At 33.1% G+C, this 19,387-nt stretch overlaps 1 protein-coding gene across 1 annotated transcript; it reads right to left on the reverse strand.

Annotated features, from left to right (window-relative positions):
- Positions 1-1,484: 1,484 nt before the first annotated feature.
- Positions 1,485-9,369, reverse strand: LOC142548509 (uncharacterized). Its single transcript, XM_075656862.1, has 6 exons — positions 9,103-9,369; positions 8,929-9,010; positions 8,769-8,835; positions 8,480-8,653; positions 1,961-2,021; positions 1,485-1,851 (listed from the first exon to the last, which is right to left on the reverse strand). Exons 1-6 carry the CDS (start codon positions 9,341-9,343, stop codon positions 1,649-1,651), a joined length of 828 nt encoding a protein of 275 aa, XP_075512977.1. The 5' UTR covers positions 9,344-9,369; the 3' UTR covers positions 1,485-1,648.
- Positions 9,370-19,387: the final 10,018 nt, after the last annotated feature.

A 19,387-nucleotide genomic window follows, 5' to 3' on the forward strand; every position in this document is an offset into this window, starting at 1 on the left:
ATTGGAAATATACTGATAAAATTAATTTTAATTTTTCAGTTTTTTAATAATGTGAATAATATGTTTTAAATCTTGATTTTTGTAAAAGAAAATTAAGATTATTTTAGTAAAATTTAAATTTTCAAATTCAAATTTTTGTTTTTTCCAAACAAAAAATGAATTTTAAATAGAATTTTTAAATTTCGAACCAAACACCAGATGAAATTCTAAATCCATTAATTTCCAAATCCAATTCTAATTCCAAATCCAAATCCAAAATTTTAAGCATCCAAACAACCTTTGTTTAGAGGACACCAAAATATTTAATTTCATAGCTACCCTTCTTACCCTACTAAAATCTCCTCAAGTCACTTTATATTTTATATAAAAAAAATCTAAACAAAAAATCTCTTTTAAATCGAACAACACTTTTAAATTGAAAATAATTTCGTGGTAATTGTTTAGAATTATTTAATCAAATTAAAAATAATAACACATGCAACACGTGTGCATCTTTTACTAGTTTGAATTATAGTTTAAAACTAATTAATTTGTTGGAAACATATAATTATTGAATGCATACATATTTTCTTCTTTACTTTAAATTTTATTTTATCATTTTTTATTTCATTAAACGTTATTACATTATCTTTATTGCATATATGGTAATGATATATTTAGATAGAAAAAAACTTGTATGAGACGATCTCACGGATCGTATTTTGTGAGATGAATATCTTATTTGAGTCATCCATGAAAAAATATTACTTTTTATGCTAAGAATATTACTTTTTATTGTGAATATCGATAAGATTGACTCGTGTCATAGATAAAAATTCGTGAAACCGTCTCACAATAAATCAACTCATTAGATATTACATTACAATACATAAATTTAATCTATCTTATTAAAGTCCTGCCAAATATTTTTGTCATAGTATCTTATTTAACCATATATATCATCTTTTTACCCCACCTTATCTCATAATCCGTACCAAGAATATTCTAATTTATATGATAAAGTCTTATCAAGACTTGGCGATGGACACGTTCTACCAAATCGTTTATATTCAATGAATCGGAATCGCATGATAAAATGGATCTATTGTTATTATTGAAACAGAGTTGGAACAACATTGTAGATTAGATGCCACTAACCGTACTTTTTATGATAGTAATTGATCATACACACCAATCTAGTCTTAAAGTACGTTTGAGTAGGTCTCTTGTGAGACGATTTTACGAATTTTTATCTATAAGACGGGTCAATCTTACCGATATTCACAATAAAAAGTAAAACTCTTAGCATAAAAATTAATATTTTTCATAGATGACCCAAATAAAAAATCCGTCTCACAAAATACGACCCGTGAGACCGTCTCACACAAGTTTTTGCCAATACGTTTTCTAATCTGATTAAAAAAAATTTCACTTGATTTTTTCCTTCCTATGAACCTGTTCTATTCGAAAGTTTATTGTTCGATTTTAAAGAAAGTTAAAGCATATACTTGAAACTAGTTATTTAGGATAGATTCCACAAAAGAAACTTTTGTTGGCCATAACCAAAACATAACACCAAACTTCACACGAGCAAACAAACCATGTATGATGATGCTTTACAAACCCAAATCTTATTTTTTAGCATCTTATTTCTCATATAACTATTGAGCTAACATTCAGAAGAACTTGAATCAGCAGCAAAACTTGACCCTCTCTTCGCAAAGTTACCGACGATTCTCGCATAATAATTCCAATCGGGATGCGACGACGATATGGCAGGCCGCCCGATTGGATGATCTTTCACATAAGAAGGAACATCCCCATCTGCATCTGCAAGCCCATCTAAGAATTTTCTCAGCTCACCATTTGGACCTGAATAAATTCAAAACACACGACATATTACCTATCTTTTGGTGCATATATGAAATAATGATGAACAAGTCAGCCTGGTGTATATAAGGTTTAGGAACTCAATCTTTACCCAAGAATGCATCTGTAGTGTCGTGTTTCTTGTACGGATCTGGGAAAATGGCTGTGTTAGGCTGCAAACAGGAGTAAAACAGTCATCGATCAAAGGGCTGTTAGATCAATTTATTTATATGGGCTTATATGTGAATAATTATGTATTGTGGGTTGTCTATTAAGTTAAGCCCAAAATAAAGTGATCAATTGATGTTTCGGGTTATTGGGCTTTAATGTATCTAATGGGTTGTGGGCCTTTAATGTGTAGAGACATAAGTGTAATTTCTGTTTTTATGATGGGCTAAAACAGAAATATCAGAAGATATTGATAAACATTATCTATAAATATGGGTCATGGTCCCCAGATCTCGCGTTGTCACTTTCACTATTCTCTCCCCCATTAAGAATGAAGAGAAACTAAAGGATTCTCTCAAGGAAAGAGCGCGTAGATCTGGAAGATCAAGACACGTTTTAAAGAATTCGGGATTATGGCTTCAGGTACGCTTCCGCTTAAGATTTCAGTCAAATTCTAGATGATTTATCATGATGGATTCTGCGGTTTATGGGTTTTCCCCAACAAGTGGTATCAGAGCCATTCATGTTTGAATCATTGAGATTTGTTTAAAGTTTTTGGATACTTTTTGGATCCAGATCTGAAAAAAAAATTAAATTTTGTTTAAAATTTTTTTGATATGGCTTCAGATCTGGAAAATATATTGATATGTTTTCAGATCTGAAAATATTTTGATACGGTTTCAGATCTGAAAATTATTTTGGTTTAGATCTAAAATTTTTTTTTTTTGATAAGGTTTCAGATCTGGAAAATATTTTGGTTGAAAACCAAATCTTTTAAAGTTTCAGTTTTGGTAAAAAGATTTGGTTGTAAAATTTTAAAGATTTGGTATAAGATTTCGATTTTTCTTCCGGTTTTTGTTCAACAAAATATTTTAGAGGAAAATCGAAAATTCGGATTAAATTTAAAAAAAAAAAGGTACGGGTTCGGGTCGGGCCATACGGATCCGGGTCGGGTCGTACGGAACCGGGTCGACCCGACCCGTACGGAATTTCCGAAAATTTTTTTTAAAAAAAAATTTTGGTTCAGGTTTATTCGGTTGAGGTTAAATATTCATTAATTCAAATAATGACAAGATTTTATGTAATTTTAAAATTGATTAATTGAAATAAAATGTCGCCAAAGTGACCTCTTTTATGGAAATTAATTTTAGTTTGAAATACAAAAGGATTTTGGGTATATGTGATTTATATGAATATTGATCGGCCCAAAGGAAGGTTAATATTTAATATAATCACATATGCAATTGTGGTGGTAAACATGTGATAGTTTTTCGGTTTTTCATGTGAATAATAAATCGGCCCAAAGGAAGGTTGTTATTTGACATGATAGTTACTATCAGTGTTTGACTGCTGCGCCAGGATATCACTTACAAGTTAATCTTTTGTCCAAAGATGAAACATTAACGGAGTGCTCGATATTCTGTTTATGGGGGTTTACATTATTTGAATTTATTGATTATTTTATTTGGATATTTGGTTGAGCATGTATATTTGGTTTTTTGTTCTCTATTCAGATTTGACTCCTGCAAATATTCACTCCAACATAAATTCTATTCCTATGTTAAATGGCTCGAATTTTAAATCGTGGCAAGAGAATTTGTTGATAGTTCTCGGAGTCATGGATTTAGACCTTACGATAAGGATTGACTCTCATCCCGCCATTACGGATAAGAGTACCTCTGATGAAAAGAGGGAGTTTGAAAGGTGGGAGAGATCGAATCGCATGTGTATGATGATCATGAAGAGGGCCATTCCAGAAACATTCAGGGGCACAATGTCTAGCGACATTGCTACGGCTAAGGCTTTCCTTCAAGACCTCGAAAAGAGGTTTGCTAAAAGTGAAAAGTCTGAAATTGGTACACTTTTGGCAAGCCTCGTTTCAATGAGGTACAGGGGTAAGGGCAACATCAGGAAGTACATTATGGAAATGTCTCATATTGCTTCAAGGTTGAAAGCACTGAAGCATGACCTCTCTGAGGACTTGCTGGTGCATCTGGTTTTGATATCTCTTCCTCCTCAGTTTAATCAGTTCAAGGTGAGCTATAACTGTCAGAAAGAGACTTGGTCTCTGAATGAGCTCATCTCGCACTGTGTCCAGGAAGAGGAAAGGTTGAAGCAAGACAAGACAGAAAGTGCTCATTATGCCTCTACCTCGAAGGATAAAGGAAAGAAACGAAAGTATAAGGAAGCTGCGGATACACAGCCTCCGAAGAAACAACAGAAGAATCCTAGTGATTCTCAAAGTTCTGGTTGTTTTTTCTGTGGCAGTGATGGGCATATGAAGAAGCACTGCAGTAATTATCACGCTTGGCGTGCTAAGAAAGGTAAGCTTCTGAGGTTAATTTAACTTCAGTGCCTAGACACACGTGGTGGATAGATTCTGGTGCAACAACTCACATCAGTGTGTCTATGCAGGGTTGCCTGGATTGCCGAAAACCAAGTGATGCTGAAAGATTCATCTATGTTGGTGACGGCAACAAAGTTAAAGTTGAGGCAATAGAAAAATTTAGATTATTGTTAAAGACTGGAATATATTTGGATCTTTATGAAACATTTGTTGTGCCGTCTTTTAGACGGAATTTGATTTTCATTTCTGCATTGGACAAATTTGGTTATTCTTGTTCTTTTGGAAATGGAATATTCAGTTTGTTTCTCGATTCAAAATTGGTTGGATTCTGGTTCTTTATCAGGATACGATAATCTCTATTCTTTGGATGTTATTGCTTCATTTAATGAATCCCTACAAACAAGTAGAGGCACTAAAAGAAAATTAATCAGTGAGAATTCAGTTGCGTTATGGCACAAAAGATTGAGTCATATCACTGAAAAGAGAATAAGGAGAATCGTGTCAGACGAAATTCTCGAACCTTTAGATTACACAGATTTTAATAATTGTGTTAATTGTATAAAGGGAAAACAAACCAACAAAAGGAGATTTGAAGTCAACAGGTGTTCAGGCGTCTTAGAACTTATACATACTGATATTTGTGGACCATTCCCTTCGGCTCCTTGTAATGGTCAACAGTATTTTATAACGTTTACAGACGATTTTTCAAGATATGGCTTCATTTATCTCATTCATGAAAAGGCACAGTCATTAGGATGTGTTCAAAAACTAGAAAGCTGAAGTTGAAAATCAACTCGGCTTAAAGATTAAAAGCGTTAGATCTGACCGTAGTAGTGAATACTATGGTAGATATGACGGTTCAGGTGAACAACGTCCAGGACCTTTTGCTAGATTCCTGGAGGAATGCGGTATCGTCCCACAGTACACTATGCCGGGTTCGCCCACTATGAATGGTGTTGCTGAAAGAGGAAACAGAACGCTTAAAGACATGGTGAGGAGTATGATCAGTCATTCTACCTTACCAAAATCACTCTGGGGAGAAGCACTAAAGACCGCAGCATATATCCTTAACAGGGTTCCAACTAAGGCAGCGACCAAAACCCCTTATGAACTTTGGACGGGTAAAAAGCCCAGTCTTAAGCATCTGCACGTTTGGGGATGTCCAGCTGAGGCAAGGCCTTACAAGCCTAATGAAAAGAAACTGGACTCCAGGACGGTTAGTTGTTATTTTATTGGATACTCTGAAAGATCCAGGGGGTACAAGTTTTATGATCCCACGAGTAAGTCGATTTTTGAGTCAGGAAATGCCAGGTTCTTTGAGGATGTTGAGTTTGCGGGGGGAGATAAAGTAAGGGATATTGTCTTTGAAGAGGAATATGTAAATATTCCCACAGGTGTCTTGGACATTGGTCAGAATCATATTCCTCACTTTGACCAAGACACAATACAAGAAGACAATATTAGAGATCCTCTCATTCTAGATGAACAAACTCAAGCACCTCCAGAACCTATGCCATTAAGGAGATCCACTAGAGAGCGGAGAAATGCAGTGCCAGATGATTACATTGTATTTCTTCAAGAACATGAGGCAGACATTGGATTGATGGAGGATGATCCTATTAACTTCCGTCAAGCCATGGAAAGTTCTAACTCTCAAAAGTGGAATGATGCCATGAATGAGGAGATAAAGTCCATGAAGGACAATGACGTATGGGATCTTGTCCCATTGCCTAAATGTACGAAGCTCATTGGTTGCAAATGGATATTTAAAACCAAGAGGGATTCGAAAGGCAATGTGGAAAGATATAAGGCTCGTCTTGTTGCTAAAGGCTTTACATAGAAAGAAGGCATTGATTATAAATAGACTTTCTCTCCGGTTTCTTCGAAAGACTCTTTAAGGATTATAATGGCTTTGGTGGCGCATTTCGATCTTGAGCTTCATCAGATGGATGTAAAGACTGCGTTTCTAAATGGTGACATTGATGAAACGATTTATATGGTGCAGCCAGAAAATTTTGTGTCCAAAGACACAAATAATATGGTTTGCAAATTAAAGAAATCCATCTATGAGCTCAAGCAAGCATCTCGACAATGGTATTTCAAATTTCATCAAGTGATCATCTCGTTTGGTTTTGAGATGAATTTGGTCGATGATTGTGTGTACCATAAGTTCAGTGGGAGTAAGCATATTTTTCTGGTTTTATATGTTGATGACATTCTGCTCGCTAGCAACGATATAGAGTTGTTGCATGAAACCAAGAGATTTCTAGCTAAGAATTTTGAGATGAAGGATCTTGGTGATGCATCTTTTGTACTGGGTATTCAGATACATCGGGATCGTTCTCGGGGTATTCTTGGATTATCTCAGAAAGGCTATATCGAGAAAGTTCTCAAGCGATACGGGATGCAAGATTATAAATCAACAGATACCCCTGTGGCTAAGGGAGACAAATTTAGTCTCAAACAATGCCCAAAGAATGATTTTGAGGAAAAAGAAATGCAGAAGGTTCCCTATGCATCTGCAGTGGGGAGTCTGATGTATGCTCAGGTTTGTACACGTCCAGATATTGCGTACGTGACAGGAATGTTGGGACGATATTTAAGTAATCCAGGAGTGGAACATTGGAAAGCAGTCAAAAGAGTTTTACGGTACCTACAGAGAACAAAAGATTACATGCTCATATATCGAGGATGGATCAGCTAGAGATCATTGGGTATACTGACTCCGATTTTGCTGGATGCCAAAATAGTATGAAATCTACGTCGGGTTACATCTATCTCCTTGCTGGAGGTGTCATTTCCTGGAAGAGTGCTAAACAGTCTCTTATAGCTTCTTCCACCATGGCAGCTGAATTTGTAGCGTGTTATGAGGCATCCAATCATGGAATATGGCTGCAAAATTTTGTCACTGGACTGCGTATTGTTGATGGCATTGAAAGGCCACTAAGATTACATTGTGACAATAAATCAGCAGTTATGTATTCCAATAACAACAGGAGCTCGACGAAGTCAAAACACATTGACATCAAGTTTCTGGTTGTTAAAGAAAGAATTCAGAGTGGAAAGTTGTCTATTGAGCATATCGGTACAAACACCATGGTTGCGGAACCGCTTACTAAGGGACTACCACCCAAACAGTTTCATGAGCACACTGCTAGTATGGGTGTTATGTCAATTGAGGAAATTCAGTTTTACTGGGAGTTTGTTATTTTAAATGCTTTTCAGTTGTAGACATTGCAGTTACATTTATGTAAATTTATTTTCTGCAGAAATAAATTTCAAGTTAAGTCACACTCTAATTATGATTTAAAGTTTGATCTCAATAAGGTTAAAGGGAGGACCAGTTGGAAATAGGCATGTTACGGTCACATTGTATGAAATTTCCATGCTACACATCCACTTCATGATCCATGCCGTTCAGTTGTGTTGGCATATGTGACCATTGATGGGTCTAGTTACCTTGAGTGTAGCGAAGACTGCTTTGATCCTATGTTGATGTGATTGATGGACCGGATTGGTTATAGATACATTTCGGAATGACAACAATTTTGAGCTCATAAGGTTATTTTCACAAACATAATTATAAAGTTGCACATATAGCCCAAGTGGGAGATTGTTGGATCAATTTATTTATATGGGCTTATATGTGAATAATTATGTATTGTGGGTTGTCTATTAAGTTAAGCCAAAAATAAAGTGATCAATTAATGTTTCGGGTTATTGGGCTTTAATGTATCTAATGGGTTGTGGGCCTTTAATGTGTAGAAACATAAGTGTAATTTCTGTTTTTATGATGGGCTAAAACAGAAATATCAGAAGATATTGATAAACATTATCTATAAATATGGGTCATGGTCCCCAGATCTCGCGTTGTCACTTTCACTATTCTCTGCCCCATTAAGAAAATAGTTCTGAAGAGAAACTAAAAGATTCTCTCAAGGAAAGAGCGCGTAGATCTGGAATATCAAGACACGTTTTAAAGAATTCAGGATTATGGCTTCAGGTATGGTTCCGCTTAAGATTTCAGTCAAATTCTAGATGATTCTGCGGTTTATGGGTTTTCCCCAACAAGGGCTTCTTCTAAAATTTACAAGTGGCAAGGGTAAAACAAAATACCGGATTCAGAAGACAGGTGTGAGGCTCATCGTCGATGAGCAAAGTGTTGGAAGATGAATACTGCCCTTTTGTAATGTATTTCTTTTCCCACAGATCTTTTGGATTTTTCAGAAACAGAGGCTTTTCTGGTTTGTTTATGCAGAAAAATCCAGAATCAATGCATTCTTCTTGACTCTACAAAACAAACGATTTGGATTTTGGATATATATTACCGTCCAAGGATCTATTTCGTAAAACTATAATTGCGTATAGAAATTGGTATACATGTATTTCTTGAAAATAAACTTACCCACACGAACAGTAGTTTACTTCTCATCCCACCAGTTATAATGTTCAAAGCACCGTCTATATTGTGACTGTTCGTTTCCGAAGCAAAATAACACAGATTATATATTGATTTTTTAACCGAATAATTAAAAAAAAAGTAGAATAAGTTGCTTGGCGCTTACTCTCTTGCAGAGGACCATATCCCGACATCAAACCGTTCAAAGCAAAATTTCAAGAACTCCTGGCAAAATGGCCTCTTGAAAACTGTTTGAAGCCAAAACAAATGACCAAATCCCACGAAGAATAATAAATGAACACAAGTTAAATATAAGATTTTAAATTTCGGGCCAGCTTACTTAGAAACTTGCCGTAAGTTGTATCGGGGCGCAACCCTCGAACGGTGGCCTTATCCCTAATATGAACCCTGTGCACCAGAAGCCCGCCAAGACACAGCACAAGAAGCTTCTTTTTCGGGCCGAGACTTAGCTTATCCAGGGGAAGACCGATATCATCGGACTCAGAATCCTGTTCATCCTCGCTACTTTCATCGTAAATCAACTCCTTTAGTTTTGAGGTTTCGGATTTTTCCTCGGCCATCTCAGAATAAACTCTAAGAGAAAATGAATATATATAAAGAAGATGATATAGTGGCTGTAAAATACTTTTGCAGGACCAAAAATATTATCAGAGAGTCGTGTATTTGAAGATCGTGGTTACTGTCACTCAATTTATACTTGTGTATAATTATTTCTTAGTTATTTTTGTTTATGTTATTTATAGATGTGTCATATTATTCTGTCACGTATTGTTACTAAGTGTTATAATATTTGAAAAATATTTATACATGATACACACAATTTTTTTATTAAACGAAAATGGCATTTACCAATTAAACTGGGACAGTCCAAGCTCTGTGACGTCACAGAGCTGATGCACGCAAGCGATTGGTTTGATGGGGAAAAAAACAAATATTCATTGCAAATTAACTAATGTGTTTCAATATATAAAATAATAAATTAAAAAGTTTTTCTGTCGTGTGTCGTTAAATTTGTATGATTTTGTGGTTAAAAAAATTCATGAAATTCCCGTATATTTAATAATGTGATTATAAAAAATTAAAAATTGTTGTGAAAAAGTAAAAATTTATGGTAAAAAGTAAAAATCTCAAACTCTCAAAATTTACCAAACTACACACTTTATAATATTTTTCTCTCTACTCAATTGTGATTTTCTTCACAAATGAGAGAACTATTTATAGGAAATCTTTACAAATAATCCAAAAATAAAATACATCATTACCTACATCATCACACACTAATTTTCAATATTTACAATTCTTATTTTCAACATTCAAATATTCAACATTCAAATATTCAATACACACATTTTAAATATATTTTTCAACACTCCCCCTTGTGATGATGATCATAATGATTGTCTTCATTACGTGTTTTTATACTGCCTCGTTAAAAACCTTACTAGGAAAAACCCAGTGGGATAAAAACCATAGCAAGGGAAAAAGAGTGCAGTCACGTAAACTCCCCCTCATGTTGACACGAACAATTCTTCACAAATTTCGTAGATTGCGCATCCCAATATTATATATATGATTTCTGAATATTGACGTAGGAAGCCCCTTTGTGAAGAGATCTGATGAATTTTCACTTGATTGAATGTGACAAACATCAATACATTTATTCTTCTCAAGCTCATTGGTGAATGCGAAGAACTTAGGTGGAATATGTTTAGTTCTGTCGCTTTTTATGTATCCTTCTTTCATTTGAGCAACACATGCAGCATTATCTTCATATAGTATCACAGGCTTCTCGTCGAATGATAATCCGCATGAGATTTGGATATGTTGGGTCATTGATTTTAACCACACACATTCACGACTTGCTTCATGTAGTGAAATAATCTCGGCATGATTTGATGAAGTTGTTACAAGCGTTTGTTTCTGTGAACGCCAAGAAATTGCAGTGCCTCCACGAGTAAAAACATATCCAGTTTGGGAACGTGCCTTGTGTGGATCAGATAAGTATCCAGCATCGGCATAACCAATTATACTTGGATTAGCATCTTTTGAATACAAAAGTCCCAAGTCTGTCGTTCCTCGTAGATAACGGAATATATGTTTAATTCCGTTCCAGTGTCTCTTTGTTGGATATGTGCTAAATCTTGCCAACAAATTTACGGCAAAAGATATATCAGGCCTTGTACAATTTGTAAGATACATAAGGGCACCGATAGCACTTAGATATGGTACTTCTGGACCAAGAATATCTTCATCTTCTTCACATGGTCGGAATGGATCCTTTTCTATGTTTAATGATCTAACAACCATTGGAGTACTTAAAGACTTTGATTTATCCATATTAAAACGTTTAAGGATCTTTTCTGTATAATTTGTCTGGTGAACAAACATTCCACATTCTTTTTGTTCAATTTGTAAACCTAGACAATACTTGGTTTTTCCAAGATCCTTCATTTCAAATTCTTCCTTCAAGTATGACACAACTTCTTGAATTTCCTTATTCGTTCCAATGATGTTTAAATCATCAACATATACAGCAATAATTACGCATCCGGATGTTGTTTCTTAATGAAAACACAAGGGCATATTGAATTATTTACATATCCCTTTTTCATCAAGTGATCACTTAGTCGATTATACCACATTCGACCATATTGCTTTAACCCATATAATGATCTTTGTAATTTCACAGAATAACATTCTCTGGGTTTTGAACTTTGTGCTTCAGGCATCTTAAATCCTTCAGGGATTTTCATATATATATTACTATCAAGTGATCCATATAAGTAAGCTGTAACAACATCCATAAGACGCATTTCTAAATTTTCAGATACCGCCAAGCTAATCAAATACCGAAACGTAATTGCATCCATCACGGGAGAATACGTTTCTTCATAATCAATTCCAGGCCTTTGAGAAAAACCTTGTGCAACAAGTCGAGCTTTATATCTCACTATTTCATTTTTCTCATTTCGCTTTCGAATAAAAACCCATTTGTATCCAACAGGTTTTACACCTTCAGGTGTAAGGACTATAGGTCCAAAAACATTACGTTTATTTAGCGAATCCAATTCAACCTGGATGGCTTCTTTCCATTTTATCCAATCGTGCCGATTTTTATATTCACCAAAAGATTTTAGTTCATGATCTTCATTATCATTTATGATGTCGATTGCCACATTATAAGAAAATATATCATCAATTTCTTCTATATCTTTTCGATTCCATATTTTTTCAGTATTAATGTAATTGATAGAGATTTCATGATTCTCGTCAGTTTGTGGTTCTGACAGAATATTTTCATCATCATGTGTTTCTTCAGAAACACCATTCTCTATTTTGTGATCATCATGTGTTTCTTCAGGAACATCATTCTTTATTTTGTGATCATCGTGTTTCTCTATAAATTTTCTTTTTCGAGAATTTTTATCCTTGGAACCGACTGGCCTTCCACGCTTCAGGCGTTTAATGACGTCATGAGTATCTTCAATTTGTTTCTTTGGAATTTCAATTCGAGCAGGGGCATTTACAGCATGTATATATGATTTAGTTACCCCTTTTGTGTCAGCAAATGCATCTGGTATTTGATTGGTTATTCTTTGCAAGTGTACAATTTGTTGTACATCTTTTTCACATTGTTTTGTTCTTGGATCCAGATGTAACAATGATGATACATGCCATGTAATTTCCTTTTCGGTATGTTTCTGTTCTCCCCCTAACATTGGGAAGATTTCCTCATTAAAATGACAATCAGCAAAACGTGCTGTGAACACGTCCCCTGTCTGAGGTTCAAGATATCGAATGATTGATGGACTATCATAACCGATATAAATTCCAACCTTTCTTTGAGGTCCCATTTTCTTTCGTTGCGGTGGTGCAATAGGCACATACACCATACATCCAAAAATTCTCAGATGAGAAATGTCTGGTTCTTTACCAAATGCAAGCTGCAATGGGGAGTATTTATGATATGCACTTGGTCTGATGCGAATTAATGAAGCAGCGTGTAAAATTGCATGTCCCCATATAGAAATAGGGAGCTTTGTTTTCATAATCATTGGTCTAGCAATCATTTGCAGACGTTTAATCAATGATTCAGCCAATCCATTCTGTGTATGTACATGAGCAACAGGATGCTCAACAATGATTCCCATAGACATACAATAATCATTGAAAGTTTGGGAAGTAAATTCACCAGCATTATCAAGTCTAATTTTCTTGATTGTATAATCGGGAAATTGATTCCTCAATTTTATTATTTGAGCAAGTAATCTTGCAAATGCAACATTTCGAGTTGACAATAAACATACATGTGACCATCTGCTGAAGGCATCAATCAATACCATAAAGTATCTGAATGGTCCACATGGTGGATGGATTGGTCCACAAATATCACCCTGAATACGTTCAAGAAACATTGGTGATTCAGTTTGGATTTTGGCTGGTGATGGTCTTATAATAAGTTTTCCAAGAGAACATGCTTTACATTGAAACTTATTATTCTGAAAGATCTTCTGGTCTTTCAGCAGATGACCATGTGTATTTTCTATAATTCTTCGCATCATTGTTGAACCAGGATGTCCCAATCGATCATGCCAATTGGTTAATATTGAAGAATTATCAACTACCATGTTTGATTCAATCGGACTTATATGTGTATAATGCAATCCAGTAGGGAGCATTGGTAGTTTTTCAATCACATATTTCTTTCCTGATTTATATGTGATAAGACACATATATTTCTTATTCCCTTCATTCATTGTTTGAGTATCATACCCATGGGAATATATATCATTAAAACTCAACAAATTTCTTTTCGATTGTGGTGAATATAAAGCATCATTGATCAAAAATTTTGTACCATTAGGTAACAAAAATTGTGCTTTACCACATCCTTTAATCAAGTCTACAGGACCTGATATTGTATTCACCGTTGTTTTTGTTGGTTTTAGTTCCAAGAAATATCTTTTATCTCGGAGGATAGTGTGCGTTGTACCACTATGGGTATGCAAACTTCAGCTTTGCTCATAGCATTTTTTGAAGTTCAAAAAATGGAAAATGCTATGAGCAAAGCTGAAGTTTGCATACCCATAGTGGTACAACGCACACTATCCTCCGAGATAAAAGATATTTCTTGGAACTAAAACCAACAAAAACAACGGTGAATACAATATCAGGTCCTGTAGACTTGATTAAAGGATGTGGTAAAGCACAATTTTTGTTACCTAATGGTACAAAATTTTTGATCAATGATGCTTTATATTCACCACAATCGAAAAGAAATTTGTTGAGTTTTAATGATATATATTCCCATGGGTATGATACTCAAACAATGAATGAAGGGAATAAGAAATATATGTGTCTTATCACATATAAATCAGGAAAGAAATATGTGATTGAAAAACTACCAATGCTCCCTACTTCAAAAAAATATGCAATGAAATAAAATTACTGGCAATATATATTTAAATATAACGCATATCATAATTATACACTAAAACATTATATGGATACATGAAAAATAAATTATTGTACTTTTATATTCTACCACTATATTGTTCATTTTAAGAGAAATCATTGAGAAAATCTGCAGCATCAATATTGTTCATTTCTATCCCACCAACATATTGATCATTTCCAGAGAAATCATTCATAAAATCACCAGCATCAAAATGAGTTGAATCACTCAAATGGTCACTGCGTTCAGTGAAGTTGGTCTCCTTTTCTTTCCCCTTTAATGATTCTTTATAAAGTTTACAAAGGTGTTCAGGGGCTCGACAAATTTTGGACCAATGTCCTGGAGTACCACATCTGAAACAAGAACTTTCATATCTTTTTGAGTGATTCTCATTAACACTTGTATTCTTATGATGCCTTTTCAGTGGATGGTTTGGGACGCTCTTTTGAGATGAATTATAAAAATAACTATCTCTATTGTTTTCAAAACCACGGCCTCGACCACGACCACGGCCAATTCCACGTCCACGACCTCGACCTCGACCTCGACCTCGACCAAAATCTTGTCTTTGAATTTGATTTTGGTTTCGAGGTTTAAATTCATTTTTACTTACAGCATTTACTTCTGGAAATGCTGTTGATCCAGTGGGTCGGGACTGATGATTTCTCATTAATAGCTCGTTGTTCTTTTCCGCCACAAGAAGACAGGCGATGAGTTCAGAATATCTCGCAAATCCACGTACTCTATATTGTTGCTGTAGAGTAATATTTGATGCATGAAATGTGGAAAATGTTTTTTCAAGCATTTCAGATTCTGTGACCTCATGTCCACAAAATTTTAGCTGCGAGATTATTCGATACATCGCTGAATTATAATCACTGACTTTCTTAAAATCTTGGAATCTTAACATATTCCATTCATCACGGGCGGTCGGAAGTATAACTTCCCTTATATGTTCAAATCTTTCTTTCAATCCTTTCCACAAAGCCATGGGATCTTTTTCAATTAAATATTCACATTTCAATCCCTCGTCGAGATGTCGACGCAAAAATATAATGGCTTTTGTCTTTTCTTGTGATGTCGATGTGCCATTTTCTTTTATTGTCTCACTTAGACCCAATGATTCAAGATGTATTTCTACATCGAGAGTCCATGACATATAATTTTTTCCCGTGATGTCGAGCGCAACAAATTCGAGCTTTGTCAAATTTGACATGGTGGTACTAAAAAAATTACGATGCATTTTATTAGTTAATGAATATTGCAATACAAAGTAATTGATAAACAACAAGTACAAGCATTTGTAAAAATAAAGAAAACACACGGGGAGGATATTCTCTGATAAATAAAAGACTTGTGAGTATGATAACCAAAATAATTAAAAATAACCTTGAGAAAGCCATCTTCTTTTTTCTTCGAAAATTTAGTGAAGAATAATTTTTAGAGAAGAAGAGAAAGTTGGAGTGATTGAATGTGTTTATGAAATCATATTTATAGGGCAAAAACTAGCCGTTTTGTTACCGTTTATGACCGTTGGTGTATAAAAAAATAAAGGTATGTATTTGTATAATTTTATGGTAATAATATGGTGTATATAATATTAGACATATTTAAATAATTATGTATATCATATCATATTATTATAATGATGTGTCATAAGATATTTTATTTAAAAATCTTATAGGCTTTTATACTTGTCGTATCCCTTACCGGGAGTGTGGGATGTCGTCTTAACATCCTCCCAGGATTTATAACAAGTTTTTGAAAAATTTATTTTTATTGTTAATAATAACATTATATTATATATTAAATATATACACAATAAATAAATAACAGTAAAATAAATATAATTACTTTTGTTACCTTTTTCTTATGTTTGGAGCTTGGAAAAGGATGGAGGACTTTTAGAGCTTCGTGCTGATAACGTGTTGTGAAAAAGTAAAAATTTATGGTAAAAAGTAAAAATCTCAAACTCTCAAAATTTACCAAACTACACACTTTATAATATTTTTCTCTCTACTCAATTGTGATTTTCTTCACAAATGAGAGAACTATTTATAGGAAATCTTTACAAATAATCCAAAAATAAAATACATCATTACCTACATCATCACACACTAATTTTCAATATTTACAATTCTTATTTTCAACATTCAAATATTCAATACACACATTTTAAATATATTTTTCAACAAAAATGATATTTGTCAATTGTCATTTCTTAGTTTATGGTTTTGAGTTTTGTATTATGTTTTTCAAAATTTTTAAAAAATATCGTAGGGAATTTTTTTGTTTTCAACTCTCCATGAATTGCTATTATTATTATTATTATCTTAATTAGAACTTTAATATAAATATTTTTAAAATATCTTAAAATTTTAAATCAAATTTATACATCTAATATATGACAAAAACATGATTTTTGAAAAATATTTATTTATTTTTTAGAATTTTTATAGACAAAGTAAAATATAATTTTTATAACAATTTTTTCTATTCTTTTTATTAGTAACAGTTCCATCTAACCAAGACAAAGAAGTCATTTTAACGACAGAACGTTGTTATATTTATTTGAGCATTATCTCATATGACACAACATCTTCTACATAATGATTTTTATAATAATATTTGAAATTAAAACATGCTAATTATATAATATCAATACTTTTAAATAATTAATCAAAAGTTAATATTTATTAAATTTAATCATTAATTAAATAAAAATAATATTATCGCACGAGTAAAATACTAATATATGACTAAAATTGACCTTGACTTAAATTAAATCATCATTATTGTACGTATTCCCCGTCAAAATAAGTTACAAGGGCGACAGAATAAAGCTGTGAGGTCCTCAAAAATCAATTGACTCCCTTTGTTTTGTGCGTTGCAAAATTATTTGCTTTTGCTTTTGCTTTTGTTGCTTTTGCTTTTGAATTCAAATATTTATGAATATCATGTCAATAATTTTCATTGAGAGTAATCATTAGTCATCAATAATCACTTTTAACCAAGCACAATTATCTCCGATGATCAATTTGAAACTAAAGTATTATTTATCGTGAAATATTAATTAATAAATGTTAAATAAAGATCATTCTATTGTTTTTCTGTTGTCTCTCAATTCAAAAAAAAAAAAAAAAACTTATGTGAGACTGTGTAATGAGTCAATTTCATGATACAGATTTCAAACACAAACCGATTCATGAAAAAATATTAATTTTCATTTTAAATATGGATCATTCTGACCAATTTCATGGATATAAATCTATGACATTGTCTCACAAGAGACGTATTCCTCTCATTTTTTTCTCTCGAAACGAATCAAGAACATTCCTCTTGGGTGATTAGTTTTTTGTTTTTTCTCCAAGACTTTATAAATTTCCTTCGAGCAATTTTTTTTTTAAGGAACTCACCTTTTTTTTTTCTTGTCTTTCTTTCTTTCTTTCCTTCTTTTTTTAAAAAAAAAAAAAAAAAAAACTGAAACTCAACAAAAATTTTGAATTCAACATTCCAGGGGTACAGCCGTACTGGGTTTACATGGACTTCACCCTTTGGGCCAAATAAACGGATCTCCATCTAAAGCCCAACTGATACCTGGGGATTCTAGTCAGTTCAATTATGATGATTGATTAATAAAAGAATTTAATCGATATAAAGCTTAATATTTATTTTAAAACATAAATTTTTATTCTTAGAATCATTTTAGAGTCAATTTAATACTATTTTTGTGCTATAGTGATCTAAAAAAAGGTTTATGAGACAATAAATGGCAATTTCGTCAAAAAAATATGAGTGAAATGCAATTTTGCTGCACTTATTTTTGGTAAAATGATATTTTATTTATTAGAGATGCTTAAAGAAGGTGTACGTAGCATGGTCGAATCTATATAAAATAACTTCAAACTTCTTTCCATTGATTTATATAAAAGAATGAAATATATTATATATTATTAATGATACACAACAGTCTCCAACAAAGGGGATGTATCCTCAGATGGTAGAGCGCTCGCTTAGCATGCGAGAGGTACGGGGATCGATACCCCCCGCGCATCTCCATTTTTGGGTTTTCAGCACTTGAAAAAAGTCAATGAACAAAAAATGGAAGACATTTTGTGATTTGGTTACAAAATATATTTGAAATGTTAAAATTATTTTTGTATTTGTAACCCAGTATATAACTCCGATTGTATAATTTTTAATTTGTTGAATACTTATTTATACTTAATTTTGTAATATAGTCATATTTTATTTATTTTGTGTTTTAATATTGTTGCAGATTTACTAAATGCATGATTCTAAGCGTAGAGATGTTGAAAATCCAATACGAATTTAACAATTAAAATAAAAATTTTATTCCAACACATTTTATCTAATGAAATCGATAAATTTTAATAAAATTTATTACGAGAGTTAGATGGAGTATTTTTTAATCTAACTCAACTATTTTTTCTAAAAAAATGACTTCTTCATTTTCTTAAAAAATCATGGACTAAATTTTTTTTATGAATTTCCCGAGTTTAACTTGCATGCTATAAGCAGTTATTCTCTCAAGTTTTAAAAAAATAATATTTCTTCTCACGTAACATAGAATCTCCATGCATGCAAATTCCGGGGACGAATTATCTCAGCTTAATGATTAGAGAGAGTCCCTGCTCTCTCTCCCCTACACATGAAAGCACCGTCGTTTCAATTATTATTTGCCACCCGCCGGACCGCTTCGAGGAATCTTGACTGGTGATCCAACGATTAAGTAAGTTCGGTCACAACGCTTAGCAATTTTATTTTCCATTAGATTTTGATGTGTTCCACGTTTGCTTCGAGGAGAACTGGAATTCTATGGACGACACTATTTAAATTTTGTAAAATATTTAATAAAAAAATCATTTTTATTTTACTCGTGTTTGTTGTATATAGAAGTTATGAAATCAATGAGCGAGAAACTGTATATTTGAGTTTCCTTTTTTATACCCTAAGTTATTATTTTCTCAACTTCACAAAATCTCATCATTTTTTGCATTTGTCGCAAAAAAAGTGCTAATTGTATATTATTGGCTATAATAAACAAAAAATATATAGAGTACAATTTGCTTCATTCCTCAAAGATTGAAGCTTCCATCAGTATCTGAAACTTATGTTACATTTTCAG

Source organism: Primulina tabacum, chromosome 6, assembly GCF_025594145.1.
Source record: "Primulina tabacum isolate GXHZ01 chromosome 6, ASM2559414v2, whole genome shotgun sequence".
Taxonomy (NCBI): Eukaryota; Viridiplantae; Streptophyta; class Magnoliopsida; order Lamiales; family Gesneriaceae; genus Primulina; species Primulina tabacum.